We start from the raw sequence: 25621 nt of genomic DNA on the forward strand, positions 1-25621 counted from the left end.
ATTGTTTCAAATTTCTATTGACTATCTTTATACATCAATGATTATGCTCAAGATTGCAAGGTATGTCATGTTGAGCTTTTTGTTTTATAAATTATTCCTTTTATTTCTGCAATTTTTATGAATATAGAATGCTATGATGTTATCTAAATTTCCTTTCCTTTATATTCTCCCATCCTCCAGTCCCCAAACTATTACCCTCAATTCCTCTCTCTGTCTGTCTGTCTCTGTTCTCTCCCTCTTTCCCTCTTTCTCTCTCTCTCTTTCTCAGTCTCCCCCAACCCTGTCTCTCTCTCTCTCTCCCGCTAAATTCTATCATCTCTACTCTCACAATGTCTCTCCTAGATCCTCCCCTTCTCTGCTCTGATTCTGCATCCTCAACCAGAGTCCTGCCCTTCATCATCTTTTGCCTGGACTATTGCAAATTGGTCTCCCTGTTCCCAAGTCTTTCTCCAAGCCAATGCAACCTCTACTCTGCTGTCAAAGTGATCTTCCTAAAGTGGAAGTTGGACTATATCATTAATCCATTCAATATACTCCAATATATCCCTACTACTTCCAGGATCAAATGTAAAATCCTCTCATAGGCTGACTCCTTCCAACCTTTCTATGCTTCTTATACCTTACTCACTTCTCCATATTCTTGTATTCAGAGACTCTAGCCTACTTCACATTCCTATTGCAAGGCATTCCATTTTCTGATTCCAACTGTTTTCACTGGCTGTCTGCCCCATGCCTGTAATGCTCCTTCCCCTCATGTCCACTTCTTGCCTTCCTTCAAGACACAACTGAATTCCTGACTTTTGCAAGAAGCCTTTCTCAGTCCTCCTTAACCTCAGAGTCCTTGCTTTGAGATCATCCCCAATTTATCCTCTATATACACTTGGTTTACACATAGCCATTTGTATGGAACTCTGAATTCCCTGAAAGAAGGTTCTATTTTTGGATTTTTTTTCTTGTTTAAGGAGGTTCTTTGGTTTGCTTCTTTGCTTTTCAACCAACAAGTAGTTGCTAGAATAAAAATACATGGGAAGTGACTGCTCTCTCACAGAATTTATGATAGAGAGGAAAAACAATGATACTCTAGACTAGCAGTACAAATCTCAAGTGGCTTACAAAAATAAAAAAGATTAGGACCCTAAATTCTAAATTAATTATAGAATTATAGTTATATTATAAATAGAGAATTGTAGTTACATAATATATATAATTCTTTAATTAAAATTCTATAAAACTATGTTAAAGGTGTATGGAAAACTCAAAAATGAAAATCTGAAGATAAAAAGGGATATAATTCCCATATAATAAGAAAAAATAATTTATCCTAAGAGACTAATGTAGATGGCCAGCGAACTTATCAACCACCTTAGATCCTTAAAAGATATGCAGGGAGTGGCTAGATGGTTCAGTGAATAGAAATACAGGCCTAGAGACAAGAAGTGTTAGGTTCAAATATGACCTCAGACACTTCCCAGCTATGTGATCCTGAGCAAGTCACAACCCCCATTGCCTAGCCCTTACTGGTCTTCTATCTTAAAACTAATACAAAGCATTGATTCTAAGAGAGAAGGTAAGAGTTGTTTTTTGTTTGTTTGTTTTTAAAAGGATATACTTAGAAAGCTGAAGCAATCAGACAATGAATACAAAAGAATAAAAAGATCCTGTAAGAATAGGTAATTCAGAAATGCTAAATTTCAGAATTTTCTGAGTCTGGCAAAGAAAGCAAAAGACAAGCAAAAGGAACACTTTAGTCATATCAGTGAAAGATGAGGATCAAAGACCCCTTCTGGGGTAGATGGGATCATGATAATTGACAACTGAAAGAAGGTAGAGCTACTCAAACTTAACTTTGTTTCTATTTTCTCTGCCAAAAAAGAAAAACCTATGAATAGTTAAGAACACGGAATATTGCAAATCGAGTTTATATTCAAGATGAGCAAGGAATAAATCCCAGCAGGGTGTCCATTTGCTAACTTGGAAAAAACACAGAACTATTAAATAGTCAGAAAAATCACTCTTTAATTAAGGAAAAGGGTATAGTGCTAAATTGGGTCTCCACGCAGAGTTGTGTGCCACATGCCTATACAGAGTCCAGGGATTGAACTCTGTCTGATTGCTTTGGTCACTGACCCCTGGGAACACCAACCACTCTAGATTGGACAATTCCAAAGAGCCATTAAAGTTGAGAAGCTTAAATAATTTTCTTGGGGAACATTGAGATTGAGGATGAGAGGGACAGTTGATTAACTTTACAATGGTAACAAAGGAAAATGAGGAGTCCAAGACAGAATAACAGTGAGGGGCTGATGTTTTACAATAGACACAAAAGGGGAAGCTCCATAATAAGAGTATTTAGCAGCTGCCTTTGATTAATTCAATTCACTTGACCAAGAGAACTGTATTACTAAATAGACAGATCAAAAAAATAATGTAGATATAATTTATGTAGCTTTTAGAAAAACTTTAAATAAAGGAGGTTACATTCATCTTGTGGAAACAGTGGGAAAATAGATTCTGTTGAGACAATGTGGAACTGGTTAAATATCACAATTAGGCAAACTGACAAAAAAAATTTTTTTTAAATACTACATATATGTATATATAGTTCTATAATTTTATAAATTAAACTTCTGAAAAAGTACTTACTTTATTTTGGCAAATCTGATGAGCTGATCTTGAATGAATATCTGGGATCACTGCTGCACTGCAACCTACATTGAGATCAAAGACTTCCAATGCTCTATTACTCCCAGTTGTAAGGACAATATCTGCAATATTCCAAGTTAAGATCAATTTAAATGATGTAAGTTCTAGGGGTAGGGGAGCTCCTCGAGATCTTACCCAAAGGAACAAAATGATTCACAATTTTTTTTAAATAACTACTTTTGAAAACAAAGATATTGCTGGGAGCCATCAGACCATGATGCCTTGACAGAGTCACAAGTGGTAGCTGGGGAGACCACAGAGTGGTCCTTGGTGAGATGTGATTGCCCACCCAATCCCCTTTACATGACCTCTTTCATCAATGCCCCTTACCTATGAATTTGCATGATTATTATTCCCCCTAGTCTCAAAAGAAATAATGCAAGAGAAAAATACCTGTACCCTAATTCTCCAAAACATCACCAAAAGATCAGACCCTTAAACCCAATCCCAAAAAGACTTTTGGTGATTGCCTCAGTGACTCAATTACACAAATCAGTAACTCAGGAACTCCCTAGTAAAGAACCCTGAGAAATGGCCAGTCTAAATTTGAATTGTGTTCCCAATACCCCTCAGCCTCAATTTTATGATTGTTGAATTGTCTTCTAAGAACTGCTGATAAATTACTCCATTTTACTAAAATCAATACGTAATTTTCCTTGATTGTTTGTAAGCTCAAAACTTCTCACAGGGTAATGAGAAAATTAAGCCACCTGTGATGAAATTATTTATCTTGTGTGCAACCTTTATTCTGTCTTTAATCACAATACAAAAATATAGAATGTTAATCAAGTGATTTGTTAAAAGTTAATGTTATCACTTTTCCAATTATCTCTTTTTGATTTTGTGTATCTGCATGCCAAGAAAATGGATATAAAAATAAAGATCAGATATCAGAATAGCGAGCAGCTGTTAGGTGCAAAGCAATACCATTGCTGTTATGATTAAGGTGTCTTCCATTTGTTATTTTTGTTGACTGATTGTTTGCCACCAGTCAGGAAACCCTGGAGTCATGGGCAAGGATGGACTTTGCCTGAGGTAAGATATGAATACTAAAGTGGACAATTATTTTAATATAGATTTTTCTAAAACTAATAAAAAATAAAAATTAATTATGTTAACTTGAATTCAAATTTGAATTTGAATTTTCTAATTTGAAATCAAATAAAATAATTATCTTTTCCAATCATCTGTTGCTGGTTACAAAAAAAAAAATATATATATATATATTCATATTAACTTAAGCTTGGTCAGATTTTCTTCTGGACACCTAAGGTTCTCCCACAAGTTACAGTATAAAGCTGTTGGGGAATATGGAGAGGGACAACTGGAAAGTTGGAAAGGGTCTAGGAGGTTATGAAAGGCTTTGAACTGTGAATTTTAAAACTATTCCACCCTAATCAGACTGTACTTTAGAAGATCTGATTTAGCTATTTCCTGATCAGTAACAATGGAGATACTTGGAATAACAGAATCAGGTCTTGAAAACTCTACATTTCTCCACCCTTCTTAGTTGAACAAGATTAGGAAGGTCTGCATCAAACTCAAGATTTAATTATCTGAGAAAATAGCCTTCAACAGACATGTGCAAAAAAAACGGACAGACCCCTAGGCTGTCCTAAGTCAAGTTAAGTGATCATTGGTACAGATGAGACACAGGAAAGTGATGTAAAACCATCCATATAAGGCATGTCACTTCCTCTTTCTTGCTCTTTCCCTGGAGAGGCAACTCTGGCTGGGAGTGTGCTAGGCGTTTCAACATCTTGGAGTGTTGGTGGTGAGTTTTGTCCTTGAGCTGATTCAGGTTCAGCCATCTTAGCTGAGCCCCTTTGTAGGTCAGGCTGATTCTTTCCTCCCTCACACTCAAAACCTTGCTTTCTAGATCTCCTAATCTTCCCGCCCAGTACTAGCCCCTTCCTTCTTCCTTCTTCTTAATCTCCTCCACTATATCAATTAAATCACCATAAAATTTCCAGTTGAGTTTGGGTGTTTCATTAGGATTTTATAAATAAAATCCTTGGTGACCAAATATAATTATTACATTTTAACCTTTACAGAATACCAAACTGAGAATTTTGTATTCAATCCTGTAAGTAAAAGAATGCCACCATAATGTATCAGATGGGAAGGGTAGAGGGAATAATATCACCAGACCTGTGCTTTAGAAAATTCAGTCTGACAGCTGAATGAAGGATAGATTGAATGAAGAGAATCTTGAGGCAGAGGGACCAAACAGTAGGATATTGCAATAGTGCCAGCATGGAATAACAAGAGCCTGCACTAGGGTAAAGGCAATATTGGAGGATAGAAGCCGGCATATACAAGAAATGTTTGGAAGGTAAAAATGTCAATATTAATAATTCAGAATGCCCTGGTTTGTAGTAATGATATCATCTTTCAAAAGGGAAGAGAAACTAAGAAAATGGCTATTCTCCTCCTGATCTTGACCAGTAGATTGCCCCTCCAGTCATTGGTATCTTCTCCTCCCTCTCCTCCTCTTCCCTTCCCTCCCTTCTTCCCTGTGTCTCTGCCTCCTTTGGTCTCTGATTCTCTGTATGTGTGTGTCTCCATAAAGATATAGATGTATAAAATATGCACATCACCATGTTAAGTAAGAAAGAGAGATGAGAAGCCAGGCAGACGGACAGATCAGCTGGAGGAGTGGAGGAGGGGCAAGAGAATCCTGAGAGGTTGAAGGGCTGAAGAGAACTCTGAGGCCAATGGTCAAGGGGCTTCCAGCCTGGGGAGGGAAGGAGGAGCATCTTCCTGAAGCAGAGAAAGAGCTCAACCAGATTTCTTTACCAATTGGGACCTGACTCCTCCTAGAGACCCTCAAAAGCTCCACTGGAACTCAATCAACAACTAAATGATTCTGGACAGGGATTTTATTGGACTCACTCTGACCAGAGTGGCCTAATCCTTTCCCTTGATGTCTCTCCCTTATTCATCCCTTGAACTCAACATGAGGACTTAGTTAGATCATAAGCTAAGGATGAGAACCAGTTGGTGAAAAAGGAGGCCAAGGCCTAGGAGTCTCTGGGCTGCCCTTCACTCACTTTGCCTTTTTCTCCCATTCCTCTGCCATTCCCCTCCTCTGTTGACTTCTAAATGAATTATATAGTTTTGAGTTTGGGTCCATCTTTAGATAACAAACTAGGTGATCAGGATTAACAGTTTGAGACAGGATTTCAAGCTGAAAGCCTGTCCTTGTCTGGTGATAGCCCAGATCTGGGGTTGTCATACTTTCCCAGTGGGGGGAGGGGGGTCTGATTCTGAACCCCGTGGCTCAGTACTACTGACTAAGGAATATTTATCATCTTTCCTTGACAGCTGGTGCCATGTCTTAACACCTGAAGGCTGTCGACTGCAGTGCCTGTGTGAAGTGAATCTACAAGTGAATCTTGCCTCACTGAGATGGACTCAGCCTCAGGGGCCCTGAGCTCCTCTGAGGAAGGTATATTGTCACCTTTACTGAGATAACCTGGTTCATATCTGTCTCCAGCCCTCACTTCTCCCTTTTACCATCTTACTGGAGTCACATCCTTCCAGGGAAGACAGTATGTGGTTTATCTCTCCCCATCAGTAATAGAGGAGAGGAAATCAATCATTCACTTTCCCCCTATTTCCCTCCTCCATTACACCATCTAACATAGTGCCTGATACATAGCCTGGTACATAGCATGTAAGCCCTTAAGTAAATGATGCTACCTGAAAAGACTATTTTCTTTTTTTTTTTAAACCCTTACCTTCCATCTTGGAATCAATACTGTGTATTGGCTCCAAGGCAGAAGAGTGATAAGGGCTAGGCAATGAGGGTTAAGTGACTTGCCCAGGGTCACACAGCTAGGAAGTGTCTGAAGCCAGATTTGAACTCAGGATCTCCTGTCTCTAGACCTGGCTCTCAATCTACTGAGCTATCCAGCTGCCCCCAAGGCATTTTTCCAAAGAAAAAATAAGGAAAAACTTAGGCAAAAGTGACTGCTCCATTTTAGATTCTGTGATGGAGAAATAAAACTAAACCATACATAGCTTTATATGTGCTTAAATTTGGAGAGAATACTTCAAAAGCTTCAGTGAAAGGGTGACTAAGATTCTGCGTGTAGTGGGTAAGGTTAATCAAAAGACAGACCAGTGGGCATCTGAGTGGCTCAATGGATTGGGAGCCAGGCCCAAAGATGAGAGGTCCTGGGTTCAAATATGGACTCAGATACTTCCTAGCTGTGTGACCCTGGGCAAGTTACTTGACCCCCATTGCCTAGCCCTTACCATTCTTCTGTCTTGGAACCAATACTATGTATTGGTTCCAAGACAGAAGGTAAGGGTTTAAAAAAGGGGGGGAGAAGAGAAGAGAGGTGCAAGTTCTATAAAGTTAGTGAATCAATAGCTCAAATAGAAACCTTTTGGGGGGCAGCTGGATAGCACAGAGTCAGGTCTAGAGTCAGGAGGATCTGGGTTCAAATCTGACATCAGCCACTTCCTAATTGTGGACCCCAGACAGGTCATTTAACCCTGATTGCCTAGCGTTTGCTGTTCTTCTATCTTAGAACTGATACTCAGACAGAAAAATAAAGATTTTTTTAATCCTTTCACAAATGGATAACAGCATAAGAATATGATGAAATAAAGTCATCCAAGCCCTACAGTGTCAAAGGGGTAAGCTGCCTTGGCCAGGCTCTGTCTCTTTGTGGGCACCTCTTCACTGTCTACGTCCACTCCTCCTACTGAAGCTTTGTGTATTTGTGGGAAGGAGAGTGTACCCCAGGGGTGCCAGGGGCAGGGACAGGTAGGATGCTTGACAGCTCTTCTTCTGGTAATGCCATTTCAATGCTTCCTTTTGATCTAAGCATGTCACCTGATGATAAAGATGAAATTGCCAATGAAGGCTCATCTAGTTTTTTAGATGAGATTCAGAGTTCCTTGAACTTGGGGCAATTGCTCCTTGGTTGCCATAACCTATGAGTGTCAGTTTAGAGGTGGTTGCCCAGAAAAAAGAGGTGCTGTATGTAAATCAAAAGTCTGCAGGGCAAGTGGCTATAAATTTGGAGGATCTGTAGGGGAATGTCCAAGGGATCTATGCTTGAGCCTGAGCTGTTGAATATTTTTGATAACTGACTTAGATAAAGCCATATAAGTCATGCTTGTCACACTGAATGACAGAATAATGACTCAAAAATTGTAAATATTGAGTTAAACCACTAGGTCAAGTCTACAAAGAAGTAATTTTAAAAGGATAATCAAAAGATTTAAGTATGAGAAGTGAATGGCATTGATAAATAGCACATCATCTGAGAAAGATTAGGCATATTAAAGGATTAATAATTCAATATGAGTTAATAGTTTAATATGGTTGTTTAAAATGAAAAGGACTGTCAACATCGCATTATATTAAGCATTCCAGGAATTAAAAAGCTATATGGTGATGCTATATTCTGTCACGGTCAGACCACATTTGGAGTATTGAATTAAGATCTGGGCATCACATTTTAAGAATAATGATGAAATGCTGAAAAGTTTCCAAAGAATAATCAGGACAGATTTACATCATGGCATAAAAGTAATTTTCTCACTTATAAAATGAGGATGTTGGGATGGATAACCTCTACTGTCCCTCTTATGATCCCATCATCCTAAATTTAAGATATTTAGCCTGGAAAAAGGTATTAATTAATTAGCACATAATAGTTCAAGTATTTGAAAGGCTATCACTTAGATGATGATTTAGATTTGTTCTGCTTAAGCAGAAGCAATTAGTAAAAACTGCCTTCAGCTACTAATTTAAAGAAAAACTTCTAAACGATTAGAATTTTCCAAAAGAGGAATGGGACTGCATTGATGGTCACATACTGTCCCTCACTAGTTGCTCAGCAGATAGTGCAATGCCCCTGAAGTCTGAAAGATTTGAGCTCACATCAAGCCTCAGACATTTACTTGCTATTGTGGAAGAGAGAATCTGCAATGCATGCAAAGGATATCATCTGTCAATCAAAGGAACATTCCATTTGAAATGTTACAGAGAAAAGAAAATTGGAGCCAAGCCAGCAGCTGAACTGGGCTCAACTTACTTCTTACCTAAACTGAGAGACCTTTGGGGCTTCTGACTTAGGCTAAGATGCCCTTTGGGGATTCTGGAGCTGGAGAGAGGTTTGTGAATTAAGTTTTAGCTGTTTATGGCTGATTGTGAAGATCCTGAAGCTTTTTGCTGACTGACTGATATTTGTCTAGCTGGTTAAAAGAAGAAAGAAGAAAAATATTTGTCCTCCAAACTCTCTGATTGTCCCTGCTAGTGACTGATTGTCATTTTCCCCAATATCCTCCAAACCTGCTAGACTAGGGAAAACCCTATCCTTCTTACCTTATCCCCCATCCTTGTCCTGTCTTCCCCAAATAAACCCCTTACTTGAGAAATCAAGAGAAAGAGTATTTTCTCTAAATCTCATAGTTTACCCTGAGTGAAACCGAAGGGAAGGTGGGGGGTGGGTTGAAGCTAAAAGGTTTTTGAAGAGGGCAGTGAAGGGTGGAGGGTAGGAAAACCTTTGATCCATTAGCCATCCACTATTGAAGATAGACACCCTCAGAAGTATCCCCTCTACTACAAGAGTATCTCCTTTATTACAATAATGTGGAAGAGAGAATCTGCAATGCATGCAAGGGACATCATCTGTCAATCAAAGGAACATTCCATTTGGAATGTTACAGGGAAAAGACAGTTGAAGCCAAGCCAGCAGCTGAACTGGGCTGAACTTACTTCTTACCTAAACTGAGAGACCTTTGGGGCTTCTGACCTAGGCTGAGATACCCTTTGGAGATTCTGGAGCTGGGGAGAGGTTTGTGAATTAAGTTTTAGCTGCTTATGGCTGATGGTAAAGATCCTGAAGCTTTTGCTAACTGACTGATATTTGTCTGGCTGGTTAAAAGAAGAAAGAAGAAAAATATTTGTCCTCCAAACTCTCTAACTGTCCCTGCCAGTGACTGATTGTCATCTCCCCAATATCCTCCTAATCCTCATTGTAGAGAATAGGGCAAACCCCATCCCTCTTACCTCATCCTCTATCCTTGACCTATCTCCCCCAATAAACCTCCTTACTTGAGAAAGGAAGAGAAAATAGTATTTCCTCTGAAACCTCTTAGTTCACTCTTGGAAGAAGGAGGAGGAGGAGTGAAGCTGAAAGGCTTTTGAAGAAGGTGGTGAAGGGTGGAGGGTAGGAAAAACCTTGATCCATTAGTCATCTAGGACAATCAATAGACACCCTCAGAATGTATCTCTCTATTGCATGTATCTTTTTATTACACTATGTAACCCTGGGAAAGCCACTTAGCCTTTGCCTTCCTTAAATCCTTCAACTATAAAATGGGATAAAAATAGTGCCTAGCCAATTGAATGTAATGGACTCTCTACTAGCTGCAATGCAATGATTCAGGACAATTCTAAGGGACTTATGAGAAAGACCACTACTCACAACCAGAGAAAGAACTGTGAGAGTAGAAACACAGAAGAAAAACGTATGATTGATCACATGGTTTGATGGGTATGTGATTGGGGATGCTGACTTTAAACGATCACTCTATTACAAATATTAATTATATAGAAATCAGTTTTGAACAATGATACACATAAAACCCAGTGGAATTGCTCATTGGCTCTGGTAGGGAGGAGTGGAAGGAAAAAATATGAATCATGTAACCATGAGAAAATATTCTAATTTAATTAATTAATTAAAAATTAATTTTTTAAATAGTGCCTACCTCACAGGGTTGTTGTGAGGATCAAATGAGATAATATTTTAAAGCATGTAGCACAATAGTTGGTACATACCAGGTGCTTAAAAAATGTTTGTTTCCTTTCTTTATTCCTCCTTCCCTTCCCACTGCCCCTCAATGTAAAGGGAATTCTTAATCAAGTACACATCGAACTTAATTGACTCTGAGTCTAGTCTAACTTGGAGACTGTGAGATTTGTTAGAGATTCTTATCTATGTTCTTTCATAAATTACATTTATTTCATTTGTTCATCCATAAAGGATCCATTCTGTTCCATGACAGGAGCCTTCCAAATGGATTTTTCCATCTTCTATTCCTTCCATTAGCTATATCATTGGCCTCCTTCCTTTCAAACTCATATGTATCTTCAGGAGTATATTTTACAATGCTTCTCATAGGGTTTTCTTTTTTGAACACTGTGACCCTGAAACTAATCCATTCCTGCTATGAATAAAAGATCATTGATCAATGTTGGGTAAAGTCTTTGAAGTCACTAAGATGGATTTAATAATTAGTCCTATCCAACCACAACCTAGAGGCCAAAAAGGACTAATTAAACCTTTTGGGTTTAATTTTCACAGAAGCAAAAATATCAATAATGAAAGGATACAAGAATAGAAATCATTTATGCCTGAAAGACTGGTGATCTCTACAGCAGATGTCATCGAGAACTTCTTGACAAGCTTGGCTCTGTTCTTCTGCTTATATCTGCAAAAGACAATAATGTTTCCAGGTAACCTGTATTGTTGATATCCTTCCATTAAACCTAAAACCCTATAGTTCCTTATGCATTATTTTTTTAATACTACATGAAATACAGAAGTCAGTTTTAATATTATATTAGTTAATTTAAACAATATCAATTAAAATATATAAAGTTCATATTTATAGCACTAAGAAAATAAGTTGAATGAAAGGAGGGAAGGATAAAATTCCAAAAAAAAGATGTACATTTTTATGTAGGTGTCAGGGAGCAGCTAGGTGGAGAAGTCAATAGAATGCCAGATATGGAATCAGAAACATTCATCTTTTTGAGTTAAAATCTGACCTCAAATACTAACTGTGTGGTTCTAGGCAAGTCACTTATCACTAGTTGCCTTGGTTTTCTCATCTAAAAAATGAGCTGGAGAAGGAAATGGCAAACCACTCCAGTATCTTTGCCATGAAAACTCCAAACAGAGTCTTGAAGAGTTAGACACGACTGAAACAACCGAACAATAGTAGAATGTGTTATGTATATCTATAAACAGATGGAATTCCCTTCTCAGTATATAGAAAATGTCCCCTTCCATTCATTTAGAATTAAATAAATATGCATAAGGATTGCCTTCCCATCAACCATCTTTTCTCAGTTACTAAGGAAGGAGTTTTTTGTGTTTCTACATAAAAATGACACTTGCAAAAATGTACAGGAAGAAAGAGGCTGGCTTTGAAAAAAAAAGTGGCATTTCCATATATGAGGAGGCCATAATAAGAAGGACAATAACCTTCTTATTACACCTGATGTAAGTGTGGAGAATATATAAGAAGTTATCTTGGACTTGGGGCCACATGATAGATGAAGATTCCCAAATGAACTGAAAGAAGAAGAAAAAAGTGACAGAGCTTGAAGAAAATAAGGAAAGGAAATAGAAGGAGATCATCACAAATGAGAAAAATCACTGTAACCTACACTAATTTAACTAATCCCATTTTACAGATATGGAACTGGGCATTAAAGAGGTTAAGTAATTTGTAGACATCTAAATAGCTGGTAAATTACAAAACTGACTACCAAGCCAATGTTTTGTTGTTGTTTCTAACAATTTCATATCGTTTCCCTCCAATACAAAGCTGGTGGAAACAGTATTCTGGGACTGAAATATCATTGGCAAATAATGAAGCAAAGGATCAGCAGATTGAGAATACAACTGTAATATTTGTTGGAAAAGCCTGGCTGGTGTCAAAACAGTAGGTGATAGAGTGGCCTTTTGAACTTAAGTGAACTGACTATGACTAATGTAACTACAAAGTCTACTATTTATTACCAAGTAAATAGTAGCAAGCACTAGACTGGCCCTCTATTTGGTGTGTATAGTGGACCAAAAGCATATATGTTGTGAAGATTTGTTTTCATATTTTGCATTCATTCCTATGTCAGAGCCTTAGATTGGAGAGGTCCCAATCAATTCCTGCGTTGGGGTCCTAGATTAGAGAGGCTCCATCCTATTTGCTGATCTTTGCATTTTCTTGGTTCTTAGGAATTCATAGGAATGTCCCCCCTATAGAAACTGGTTATTGATAAAGCCTCTTCTTACCCATGTGACCCCATTACCTCTGGGGATGGGGAGGGGTTGAGTCTCTTAATTAACAATCTCTTCATTAACAGTTCGCCAATCAGAGATATCTTAGGATGTCCTCGAGGATGAACAATGAGCTCCCAAACTGGATTTATAGATGTGCCTAATGGACCTTTAGGGTCCTTGGTCATCAAAAGGTTACTGACCTTTTAATCTGTTGCCTATGTGCTAGCCTAATCAATAAATTGATATTCTTACCCCAAAGCCAGTCTCTCAAATATTTTATCATCGCAATTTGTACTAAATTGCAATGGATAGGACACAAAAAGGGAAGTCACACTTGCAAACATAACAGTATCAGTGAAAAACTACTCTCTAATTCTAAGGTTATAGTAATCATTCGTGGCATCATGGGCCAAGACAGGAACTTCTGGGGGAGAGTAAGGATAACCATCCTTCCTATGTGTCAATCTAATTTTTAAACTACAAATATTTTCATACTTTAAGGACCCATGAGTTTAATGGTATGAGTACACCCACCAACAATCCAAATATAATCCCTCTTAAACCCCTATAACTAGTTTCACCACACAGAATGTCTTAAAACTTTCATTAGCTAATGGCCAATTTCCTTTCATTTACTAAATTAATTAATTAATTCGGCAAGGATACATTATGTACATTGTTCCAGGCACTTTACCAGTGCTAGTAATCAAAAAATAATAACAAAACTGTGCCAGCCATTAGGGATCTTACATTCTTTTGGGAGGTTTGTGAGTGTGGTCAATTTGTATGTAGAAGGTTAATTAAATACAAAATATAAAATATACTAGCAACAGAAGGCAATAGAAAAGGTTTCATGTCTAGGAGGCTTAGAAAGTTTAAATGATCTGTCTGTGGACACACAATTAATAAGTGTCACAGGCAGGATTTTAATCTAAGCTTTCCTGACTCTAAGCATACTATTCTATGATAACAAACTATAACCTTCAATTAATCAGAAACTTTTTATTATAGAGAGTGTTTCATGGTTGTGGACGAGAGCATGCACTCACTCGATTGAATCACAGACAGTAGAGAAGTCACTGAAAATAGATTATCAAAGTTAAGTTGCTATTAGTAATCTATTAAAAATTGGAAATAGCTTTGATATCTAGAAATCCTTTACTGAAATTGCAGTTTTATCAAAATAGAATTCTACTTGCTAACACTCCTATTTCCATTTTATAAAAGCTAGATATGAGAGGTAGTTTGGCAGAGTGGAGAGGGCTGACCTCAAAGCCCAGAAGACCCGTATTCAAATCCCATCCCTGATATATATTGATAGTGGGATCCTAAGCAAGTCATTTAACTTGCCAATGCCTCTGCTGCCTGAGGGCAACTCTCCAAGACCACTGGCTACAGAGAAGATACCAATCTGGATTGGTAGAGGGAATTTTCTCTTCCAGTAGTTTGAATAAACAACAAAATTAGTCCTAACCTTCTGATATCTCAGACTATTCAATGAATTACCAGGCCAAATTTACCCACATGAAATATTAAGGAAAGATGCAATAGAGAAGAAATGGAACCAGGAGGCACTGATCAAAACCTAAGTTCAGGTATACAAAAAAGATAAAAATTATTACAGAATTTTATGGTAACTAGGGTCAGGAAATTTTTTTAAAGACAAAAAATAATGGAGAAGATCTCAGAGAAAGGAGGTACTTAAGGAAAGAGATTGAAACAGAATGAGGGAATGTCTGGAAGCAGGATATTTTCTTAATCAGGCATCAGAAATAATATTACAAAAAGTGGTAAAAAGGTTGGCTTTAAAGAGGAAGATAGACATTTCTCTATGACTAAGGGGAAGAATAATTGTGAAAACAAGTCTAGAGAAAACCATATGGAAGGGAAAATGCCATAATTGTTTGACTTGTGATAACTACAGTTCAATTCTAAATGAAATGTAATATTATAAATGAAAAATAATTATTAGTAATGAGAAACTATAGCAAAAGTTATAATAGAGAATATTTATCAATTATAGACTTTTGTTAAAAGTCACTTAAACTTACAATGTTTTTAGTTATAAAATTGGAAAAAATATGCCAAACTTTAAACTATTACCTCTGACACATTATTTATATAACCATGGGCAAGTAATTTAAATTTAATTGCTCAGTTTTCTCATCTACTAAATAACGATAATATTTGTACAGCCAGTCTCCATTGGGATGTTATAAGAACTGTTTCAACAAAGGGAAGTTTAAAATAATTCATATCACAAATCTGAAAAATATTCTTCTATTATTCAGTTTATCAAGTGTTAGCCTTACTAGTATTTGAGAATAATTCTATTCAGCTTTGTGATATACAGTGCAGTTTTGCAAGTATTACATTTTTAGGTAATATTGTTTTCTTCAATCAGTTAAATACAAATATTTAAAATGTATGAAGAATAGTTTTGCCCACCTTTTTATATCATCTTTGTGCGTGCCAATATAATATTCTAATAGATGAAATTCAGAGCCAGAAGACAGCAATATAAAAGCATCCATATAATAAAACTGTGTGACTCGTACAGGTTTACATAACATGTCCTTGTCCTTAAATAGAAAAGTTGGAATTACTTCTAAAATATAAACAACCATTATGATAGCAATAAACTCTATTGTAAATATTTGATTCTTCTATTTAACTACCAACTTGCCATCCATCTAAATTTAAAAACATGATTTGTTAAGTAAAAATTACCATAGCTTTCTCTAAGTAACCATTCTTATTTGGAAAAATTATTCAATTCTGAATGCTGCTACTTAAGTGAATGTTTTTATTTTGCTTTGGTTTTTTTTGTAACTTTTTTAACATATCTTGGGAGTAAAGTACTTGTTAGAAATGTTTCATTAAAACCAATTCAAATTTTTGCTCAAATTCTCCTAAGACTTCATAACATTATACTAAAGTTTTTCATATATTTAACACAAAATGTTTTAACTTCATAATGTGCACAACTATGATTTACAGGTTCTAACATAGTCAACATTTCTTTAAAAAATCTACTTTTAAATGAATGCTGGAGGGGATGTGGTAAATTTGGGACATTAATGCATTGCTGGTAGAGTTGTGAATTGATCCATTCTGGAGGGCAATTTAGAACTATGCCCAAAGGGCGATAAAAGACTGTCTGCCCTTTGATCCAGCCATAGCACTGCTGGGTTTGTACCCCAAAGAGATAATAAGGAAAAAGACTTGTACAAGAATATTCATAGCTGCGCTCTTTGTGGTGGCCCAAAATTGGAAAATGAGGGGATGCCCTTCAATTGGGGAATGGCTGAACAAATTGTGGTATATGTTGGTGATGGAATACTGTTGTGCTCAAAGGAATAATAAAGCGGAGGAATTCCATGGAGACTGGAACAACCTCCAGGAATTGATGCAGAGTGAGAGAAACTGAACCAGGAGAACATTGTACATAGAGATTGATACACTGTGGTACAATCAAATGTAATAGACTTCTCCATTAGTGGCAATGCAGTGATCCTGAATAACCCGGAGGGATCTACGAGAAAGATCACTATCTACATTCAGAGGAAAAACTGTGGGAGTAAAAACACAGAAGAAAAACAACTGCCTGATTACATGGGTCAATATGATTGGGGATGTAGACTCTAAACGAACATCCTGATACAAACACCAACGACATGGAAATAGTTTCTGATCAAGGACACGTGTAAAATCCAGTGAAATGATGTGTCAGCTGCGGGAAGAGTAGGGGTAGGAGAGGGAGGGATAGAATATGATTCTTGTAACCAAGGAATAATGTTCTAAATTGACTAAATTAAAAATTTTTTTAAATTAAAAATAAAAAATCTAACTTTTAGCTATGTCTCCTCTATACTTTAGTCACCTTATTTTGACTAATCAAACTTCTTGTTTATTGTCTTCCTTCCCTGCTTTTTGCATTCAGTCTGCTGAAAGTAAATGCTAAAATGATCTTTAAATTTTCACTACTTTTTATGTCATATTCCTCCTGTGGTACCTTCACTGACTCCTTACATCATTAAAAGCAAACAAACAAACAAAAATGAGCTGAGTTTCTTATAATTACCTTTAAAGAAGTCTCCCATATTCATTCTGAACACAAAACTTCATCTGCTATTTGTCTATTTTGGTTGAAAACTTGTATATCATTCTCTGTCTCCTTTCCATTCTCACCATCTATATTCTATATGGTCACCTACTATTAACCCTATAAACAACTGACTTTTTCTCCATCATGATATATTTCATTCATATAGCTTTTTCCTGTCTATTAACATTTTCTCAAATATAAAATGGTATTCCAGTACCAGATACAGAAAGCAAATTCACTTATGCTATTCTAGCACAAATATCTCCCTTCTCAACTTGTTCCAACTATTTTGTAGATTTCAGATAACTTAATAATTCATAGATGTGTCTACCTGGATATATAGAACATAAATATCTATAAATAAACATTTTAACTAAACAATAAATATTCAATCCATGCAAACAAAACTATTCCTAGTTGACTCATATTTTTAATACTCTTATCTAATAGACAAAATGAAAAAAAAATTAAACAGCATTTCAGTGTAGAAGTGTATGTAATAGCTAGCATTTCAAGGTCATGAAAGTGATCATTTGGGAAATGACAAAATATTTTAGATATGAATTATTCATTACCAGAAATACTGTAGACTCTGTAGTCCTAACTGACCAGATCCTTAATGTTCTGTCTTCTGAAGCAGAAACTAACCATTTCCTGTCATGACTCCAGCCAACTGAGCTCACTGCTCCATCATGACCTTAAATAAAAAACAGCATGAAAACTTCTCAATACAATTTTTGACTTTGAGACATTATAACAAAAGAGCCCAGTTTGCCTAATATTTTTTACATAACACACTAGAAATTTCAATCTTAAGGGATAAATAATGAAGTTAGAGGCATTTTCTGGTAATTGTCTAGTGATAATATGATCCCGAATAATATGTTACCACACAGTGAAACTTTTGTAAAATTTTGCAAAGGCTTTTCTGTCATCATCACTTCTGTGTCTAGATGTTCCCTTTAATACATTCTGACCATCATAAAATGCATAGGTATGTGCAAGTAAGAAATATTTATTAAATTATTAAATAATGGGGTTCACTATTATACATAATTTTCAACTTAAGGGAAGGGTCTTAGAACATACTGGTCTTGTAAAACAAGGTCGTACTGTAAAATATTTGAATTTGTAACCAATATGGGGCAACTTTGGTTGAAGAGGGAAATGGATCCCCTGAGAAAAGAGAAGCTTTTTGTCTTACAAAGAATGGTGACATGAGTCCACAGATACCATAAAGTTGTAATAATTCAGTGACCATCAAAGGAATAAGCTTTAAGTGTGCTGACCCCTGTTGATTCTATATTGCAGGACTCCTGAGGCACTATTGGTTGAACTGAGAATAACAATAGAGAACTCTGCTGTCTTGCTGGGACATGTGTCCAGAACATGATGTGATGGAGAATCTACCAAGACCTGTCAGACATGATAACTACTGTTACTTCTGATCATTCACATTGTCCTAAAAGATAATGGCTAGAAAGAATTGATAAGGATTATGGGCAAATTAAAATCTCAATAATACTCAAGAACAGCTCAATAACAGGAACATTGTGCTTTCATCTCTGTTGTCATTCAAAAGCAAAGACTTCATAAGAAAAAGGCAGATTTAGAAAATGACTGTGAAGATATGGTCTCTTGTAGAAAATAGTGAAGTCCATCACATATTTTCCTTAAGAAAATTCTCAAATTTATAATTAGGCCATTCTCCTGAAAATCTTATGAGGGCAAGAGTGTATATATATCAGTGGAAGCTAATGTTTTCTAGATCACCTCTTTAAAGTAATACTGACTGATTTTTTTTTGCTCCCATTGTTTTGGCATTTTTCTATTTGAGATACTTTGAAAATAAGTCCTTGGGTCCTTTGCAATTGGATCATTTTGGGCACAGATTTCTTTGGTGTGTACATAGTCATATGTAATCACTCTCCTAGACTTTATCTTAAGTGGCACTTTTTTTCATCAGCATCCAGTACCAAGGTGTCATAAGTCTAAATGCAGGTTCCACTGTCATTGAGAGTAATGAAAACAAATCTGTACTGTACTGCTCAAAAATCTGTTATCATTGATTATTCTCCTTTTTTTCTTCTTTTTTGCATTAATTCTATAAATGTTAGAGGATATTGTTTGGAGAGTTCTATCATGAAAATTACTACAGACTCATTTTTATTTCATCTCATGGTAAGATCGGTTTATAATTTGCCATGGTCCTCTATGAAGTTTTGTAAATAAACTAACCATCTAATCCAGTGCTGCCCTGGGCTTCCAAGACATTAATTTGCAGGAAGATCTAATGCTCCTTGACTGCGGTAATTTAGGCTTTCTCTCATTCTTTGTTGGGGCAACTGTCTTGGGAGAGTTAAATTTCCCTAATAAATGACAATAAGCAAAAGTAATATCTTAATTTTTATTTATATCCCATTTTTAGAGTCAGTAGCTCACCTAAATGTCAGATAAAAGCTGCTGTAATTATATTAATGTCTTCTTATCTTACTGTTTTTTTCTAATTTGTATTGATTTTGACCATTGCTCTCACCTGTCTGCACACAGATAGCTCATTGATAAATGACTCCAAGTCATTTCCTATAAATTATATATATATATATATACATATATATATATATAGTCAACCACTTTGCTGTAATGAGTACTTACCACTTCCAGTGCCTAAATTATGAATACTAAGGACTATCAAAAAATAGAAAGAATATGAATAAATTCATTATGTTTGGAGATCTTCAAATATACTAAATAACCACTTATCTGGGATATTTTAGGAAAAAGACCCTAACCAGGTGAATTGTTTGCTCTCTAATGGCCTTCCAAACCCAGAGATTTCATACCACAATACTCTTTTCTTTGATAAAAAAAAAAAAGAGAGAGAGAGAATTTGAAGGGTGTTTTTTACCTTTTTGGGGGGGAGGTTATTCCCTATTCTCTTGGTTTGTTTATATTTGTTGAGTAGAAGTTGCTAATTTTAAAACTTTAAAAAATAGGTTGCAATATATTTTTTCTGATATCTAAAAAAAATTGCTCAATTTTACTCCTTGCAACATCACTATATAATATTGACTAGGGACTCATTTTCTATCTTCCCTAAGGGATTTAAAATCTAAATGGATTTCTTCAAGTTCTGATGAAGTCCCACTTTCTGCAAGAAATGTTTCCCAGTCTTTCTTAATCTTAGTGGCTGCCTTTTCAGATTTTCCCATTTAGTATGTAGGTATACATACATAATGTGTAAATATACACACATATATTGTTTACACAGTTGTCTGTGCATATTCCTTTCCTCATTAAACTATGAGATCCTGGAGAGTAGGAACTGGTTTTTGTTTGTTTGGTTTTGGCATAGTGGCCTTTTTATCTCCCTAACACTTGGAATAGTGGTGCTTAATAAAAGCTTGTTGACTGACTAAATGACAATTAAAAAACTAAAAAACACATTTAAAAAAAAGATTTGTTTTACTCTTGTGTCCTGATGTAATAGATCAGTTGGGGGGGGGATGAAAATTGAAAAATAAGAAGGAGACATAAAGAGTTCTAAGAGTCCTACAAAAAGCCTGAAGCTAAAATTAACTTAACTTCAAAATATTTCAAATACCTCTGCTGCCCTCTTGTGTAATTTTCAAGTTATAATTTTATGAAACTAAGTAAAATCATTAAACCAATCAACAACATGGACCTGTGAAACTATAGAAAAGAAATTAAATGTTACTTAGTATGGAATAGGAAATGAAACTTCTTAGAAAACAGGACATCTCTTTATAGCAATACTAGAATCCCTGGCATTATTTACAAAGATTTTTTTTTCTTTTTAATTGCAATATTCAAAGATTTGCAATTTTTTAAAGTTACTCTTTCAAAAATGTTATTGTGAAAATATGTATGTAAACACACATATATGATAAATGAGGGGAATTATTTGATAAAATTCTAATTGTTTAACTGTTTTTAAGATATTTAAATGCTAGCTGATAAGTATTTAACAATATTTGCTTTCTTACACCATACTCAATGACTTTTGTCTACTAAATACTTGTTATGAATATCTATGCTTTTCTCTTGTTTCATGAATATGATCCAGCAGCATGAACACTGGCTTGGGAGATAAGGAACCTATAATGAGACAGTAAATTTTCTCATTTGCTACCAATGATCTAAATGTTAGGAAAGTTATTTAATATCATTTTCTGTGCCTCAGTTTCCTTTCTGTTAAATGAAAATACTATTTCCCCTTCCTATGTAAACATAAGTTATCACAATGTGTACTTTGGCATCCAAACTTAACCATGAGCTACTCAAGGGCAAGAAATTGTCTTTAATTATCTTTATTCCCCAACTCCACCTAATACAATGTTCACTCATTATGCAATGAATGTTGTCTAAAAAAGTAAACAAAGAAAAAACGTCCAAAGAGTTTTGACTGAAGGAATTGTAAAGTAGTATATGGCTGCCCTTTCATAGAATATGTCATGGCTTGTGGTCTATTTCTAATGTTCCTAGGGACCTTAGTGGCATTCTGTAATCAAGAAGCCTCAGACATGCTTTTTCAGCAATAATGAGGAACACTTTTATTTAAAGAACATATAAAAACAGAGAGGAAAGACTCATTCAACAAAGATATGTTGAGGCCTTATTTTGTGTAAAGTTCTGATTACTCAAGAGCTGATCAATGTTCAGGAATTCCACTGTCAAATCCAACTCACCTTGGAAGAATGGGTCCCAAGAGCTTGACTATGTTCCCATAGAATCTATGGGTAGCCCTAACCAGTTTGCAAGTATGTTTGTTGGTACTAGACAGTTCATAAGCCTCCCTGGTTTGGTCCTCACTCTCACTATCATTAGTTGACATGAATTATTCAACCAGCTTTTAGAAAGGGTTACATGCTAAGGTCGTGTAATAAGAACAGTCAGTAAAAAACATCTACCCAAAAGTCTGGTCATTACTACATCCATGGAAAAGTAGTTCCATGACTAGAGAGCCCATGAAAGTCACAGTTCCTTAAAGTCTTTTTGTTTTTAAAGATCAGATGGCTTTCATAATGATAACTCCAAGGTGTAAAGAAAATCCTAACTTATATTCCATTTCACCATAATGAAATAGTGACAACAGTAAATCACTGAAGTTTGAACTCACTGAGTAACATGGTATGGAGACTATAATTTGTGTATTACAAAGTCACAAAATAGGAACAATATAATGTTCTTGCCTAAGGACAGATTGGAACTTAGATCTTCTTGATTCCAAACCCTACACTCTATCCATTATATCATCTAGCTGCTTTTATGTCCTTTGAATTATGATTTTTAAATTATTTGGATAAAAATAAAATGTTATATTAAATAAAATAAAATGTTCCATAAAAAGAGTGCTTTTATATTTGACATAAAATTTTTCTTTAAAATGTTTAAAAGTTGTCAGAATAACTAGAGCCATATACATTTAATGTTGAATGTTTGTTCTTTCAGTTATAAATAAACATGTCCACCATGGTTAACTATAACATTCTATACAAGAAAGATATATTTTTAACTGAAAAAAAAAATATGTTCGATGTATGCCAAGCCAGCCTACTGGACTAAAAAGCTTCACAATTTAGAGTTTCACATTACAAAATGTTAACCCAAAATGACTACGTTTGACAGTGAACCTCATCATTCCACTCACCAGCTCAAGCACCATTTTCAGAGGGGAATAAATTTGGCACGTACAAATTAATATCTAAAACTGAACTGAAACCCATACTTAAATTCATAAAATATAGAATTAAGAGACATTTACCTTGAAAAACAGTTGGTACTTCAGTAACACTGGAATTGAAAACTAGCAATGAATGGTCAGCTAAACCACAAGCCAATTGGTGTCCGTTTCCTATTTTAAAGAAATTTTCAAGTCACATCTGATGCAATATAACTAGTATCCATTATGAAATTGACAATTGAAATTTAAAATTCACTTACTAGGGTAATTTTTACTTATTAAGATAATAAAACATTTCAAATAGTGATGACCTAACATTCTTTTTTAAAGGGGTAAAAAAACTACCCTTTTTTGTGATGCAAATAAATTTTGCCCAATTCCCTATCAGATAATCTCAGTGGAAACATATCCTTACAAAATATTCAGCCTCTTTACATTCAAAACTAAGGATCACAAGTATCGATCAAGTTTTTCAATTACAAAAAAATGCTCACCAAACGTGATTTTTAAAAGCTTAAAGTTAATTAATTACATACAAAAATGTGCCTCTTTTCCTGAAAATATGTTGCATAGCCCAAGTCTTCAGAGGAGGGAAAAGGCTTTGGATAAAATTAATTTTAAAATAAAAGTGTACTCATTGTTTTTGAGGATGAGTGGGAGGAGAGGCAGTGGAAATATAAGAATAACTTACCTCCATTGGCTTCATCCCTGACTCTTAACTTTTTCTACCATGCCTCAGCAGCCTCCTCAGTCCAGAAGTTAATTTCCCCCCTGGCCTACTTAAGTTGGAAATGTGTTCTGCCTCTGTGTCCCTTTCCTCCAATTGGAGGAAACTCCATTTAAAGAAAAGCTCCCAAACTAGTCTTCTATTCATTCTTCTTCATGCTCCACTCCTGACTCTATGGACTTTCTCTACCAGCCCACAACCAAGTTTCACTTTTTTATGTGTTATCTTCCCCAACTAGAATGTAAGTACCTTGAGGGGAGAGGTTATCTTTCTGCTTGTGTTTGTGCTTGGCTCATGGCAAATACTTAAAAATGCTTGTTAACTCTGACTATGAACATTTTAAATATAACTAATGTTTAGATAAATTTCTTTGAAGACAAAGATTGGGAAAAGGAATATGACACTTGCCAACATATGGTATGAAGTGAATGCAAACAGTTTCAAGAACAGGATCCAACTTTCATTTCTGGATAGGTAGGTGTGCTACACAGAACTGAATTTGAAGTTTATTTCACATTTTTCAAATGCTACATCTCAATAATGACAATTAAAATCAACACATATGGGGTCAAAGAGAAGAATCTGGTGCTGGGAGTAAAGTATAAAATATCTCTGGGGTATATATTTACATAGTGGCTATTGTAAAGGGATAAGTACTTGCAAATCAGCAGAAAAATGCCCCAGCAAAAATAAGATGTGAGGATTCAACCCCCCCAAAAGAAAAAGCTCTACAGTTCTGCTGAGTTAAACTTAAATTTCTATCAACCAATCATCAATTTTTCTTCAACCTAGCTAACTAGATTAATTAAGCTAATTAGACTAAGGCAACTAACTAATTAAAGCTCCTAGCAGAAATTGGGTGGCCTTCTTTTCCTGAGTCCTATAACCATAGCATCCTTCTCTCATGATCAGTCTATTCTTACAATTTAAAAAAATGTATGTGAGAAAGAATCTTAAGTCCATAGCACCTACATTTTGTTAGTTTCAAATCTGGGATTGCAGAACAGGTCTAGAAGTAGATGGCAATCAAATCATCTAAACATACAAAATGTTTTGTGTTAACCATAGTGTTCAAAGTTTTTCATACCTTGTGGTCAATGGATAACAGCCTCCCAAGACTTCTGTTTCCAGTAACACCAATATATTTTTATGTATAATATGTAATTTTGACAATCGCTTTTTAAGAAAACCAAATTCTAAGGAATAAGATTCAAAGTTCAGTGTGATGTTACTGGGTAAGGAAAGGAAATATGACTATTTCCAGTCAAAGTTCTTATTGGATAAAATTCTGTAAGAATATATCCATGTATATATTATTACATGTTGTGTGTATGTATATAATAGCAACATAATTATGAGAATTAATATGGCTTTCACATGGTATGGAACCTTCAAAGGACAGGGAGAATATTGAACTGATCAGGTGGGTCAGAGAGCAGTCAGTGGTACAAAGGACACTAGACCAAAAGTCAGTCCACTTGGGCTCAAAGTCTGGCTCTGCCAACAATCAGTTGGCAGTCACTTCACTCTTTGTGGCCTCAGTTTCCTCATCTATAAATTAAGGAAATTAGACTCTCCTAACTGGTGATTCTCTAGAGCCCAGATCACTGCTTTTGGAGGAATTCCAAGCAAGCTCATTTTAGTACTGGTTTCCCCTACTCTTCAGACTTGTCTACCTCCTCACCAGCTGTCCATTTCCTTTGCGATTTCCTTTAAATGCCATCTGCCACCTTTATAATGTAGGCTAAATAAAAGGAGAGACTAGCCTGTGTGCTTATACTTGTACTCTCTGGGCTTAGCACAGTGACAGGCACAGAGAAGGCACTTCAGAAATGGTTTATCTAGCTACCAAAGGCTCTAATTATAAGTGTCCAGGTGAAAACTGAGGTTTTGTTTTTATCTAATCACCTGTTGATGACATTGAACTGGAAACATCAGGTTCTTAGAACATTTGGAAGACATCTAGGACTACTGAGAACAGTTTGACCTGAATATCCATTTAGAAAAGACCAGATGGACAACGAATACTTATTGCCTAGATAAGGACATGTAGTTGGACTTTGTCCATTAATGTGTGTCTATATAAATACACATCTATGAATATATGTATATATATAGATGTACACATATATACACATGTATCTGTATTGTATTTGCATTAATAACATATATGCATAAACTTACAAATGTATTTGTGTGTTGTATGTATATATGCATGTATGTGTATATATGCATTTGTGTGTGTATCTAATACAGTCACTACAAATAGATTATAATTTGGGTCCAAAATGAAATAAAAGGAAATCTACCTAGACTACCTTCAGAATTGCAAAGTTCTT

The 25621-nt window shown here is 35.6% G+C and overlaps 1 protein-coding gene across 4 annotated transcripts in view; it reads right to left on the reverse strand.

Annotated features, from left to right (window-relative positions):
* WDR27 (WD repeat domain 27) overlaps positions 1-25621 on the reverse strand; it is a 309881-nt gene that overhangs the window by 225169 nt on the left and 59091 nt on the right. For all 4 annotated transcript variants that reach the window (XR_463197.3, XM_007484921.3, XM_016429020.2 and 1 more), the window contains exons 17-21: positions 22637-22726; positions 17427-17548; positions 15192-15325; positions 11069-11166; positions 2644-2765 (exon numbers count right to left, since the gene is read on the reverse strand). Coding sequence is in view for 3 of the 4 variants with exons in the window: in XM_007484921.3 (XP_007484983.2) it covers positions 2644-2765; positions 11069-11166; positions 15192-15325; positions 17427-17548; positions 22637-22726 (566 nt within the window). In the remaining variant the exon portion in view is untranslated. The remainder of the gene's footprint in view (positions 1-2643; positions 2766-11068; positions 11167-15191; positions 15326-17426; positions 17549-22636; positions 22727-25621) is intronic.

The sequence above is a fragment of the Monodelphis domestica genome, chromosome 2 (assembly GCF_027887165.1).
Source record: "Monodelphis domestica isolate mMonDom1 chromosome 2, mMonDom1.pri, whole genome shotgun sequence".
Taxonomy (NCBI): domain Eukaryota; kingdom Metazoa; phylum Chordata; class Mammalia; order Didelphimorphia; family Didelphidae; genus Monodelphis; species Monodelphis domestica.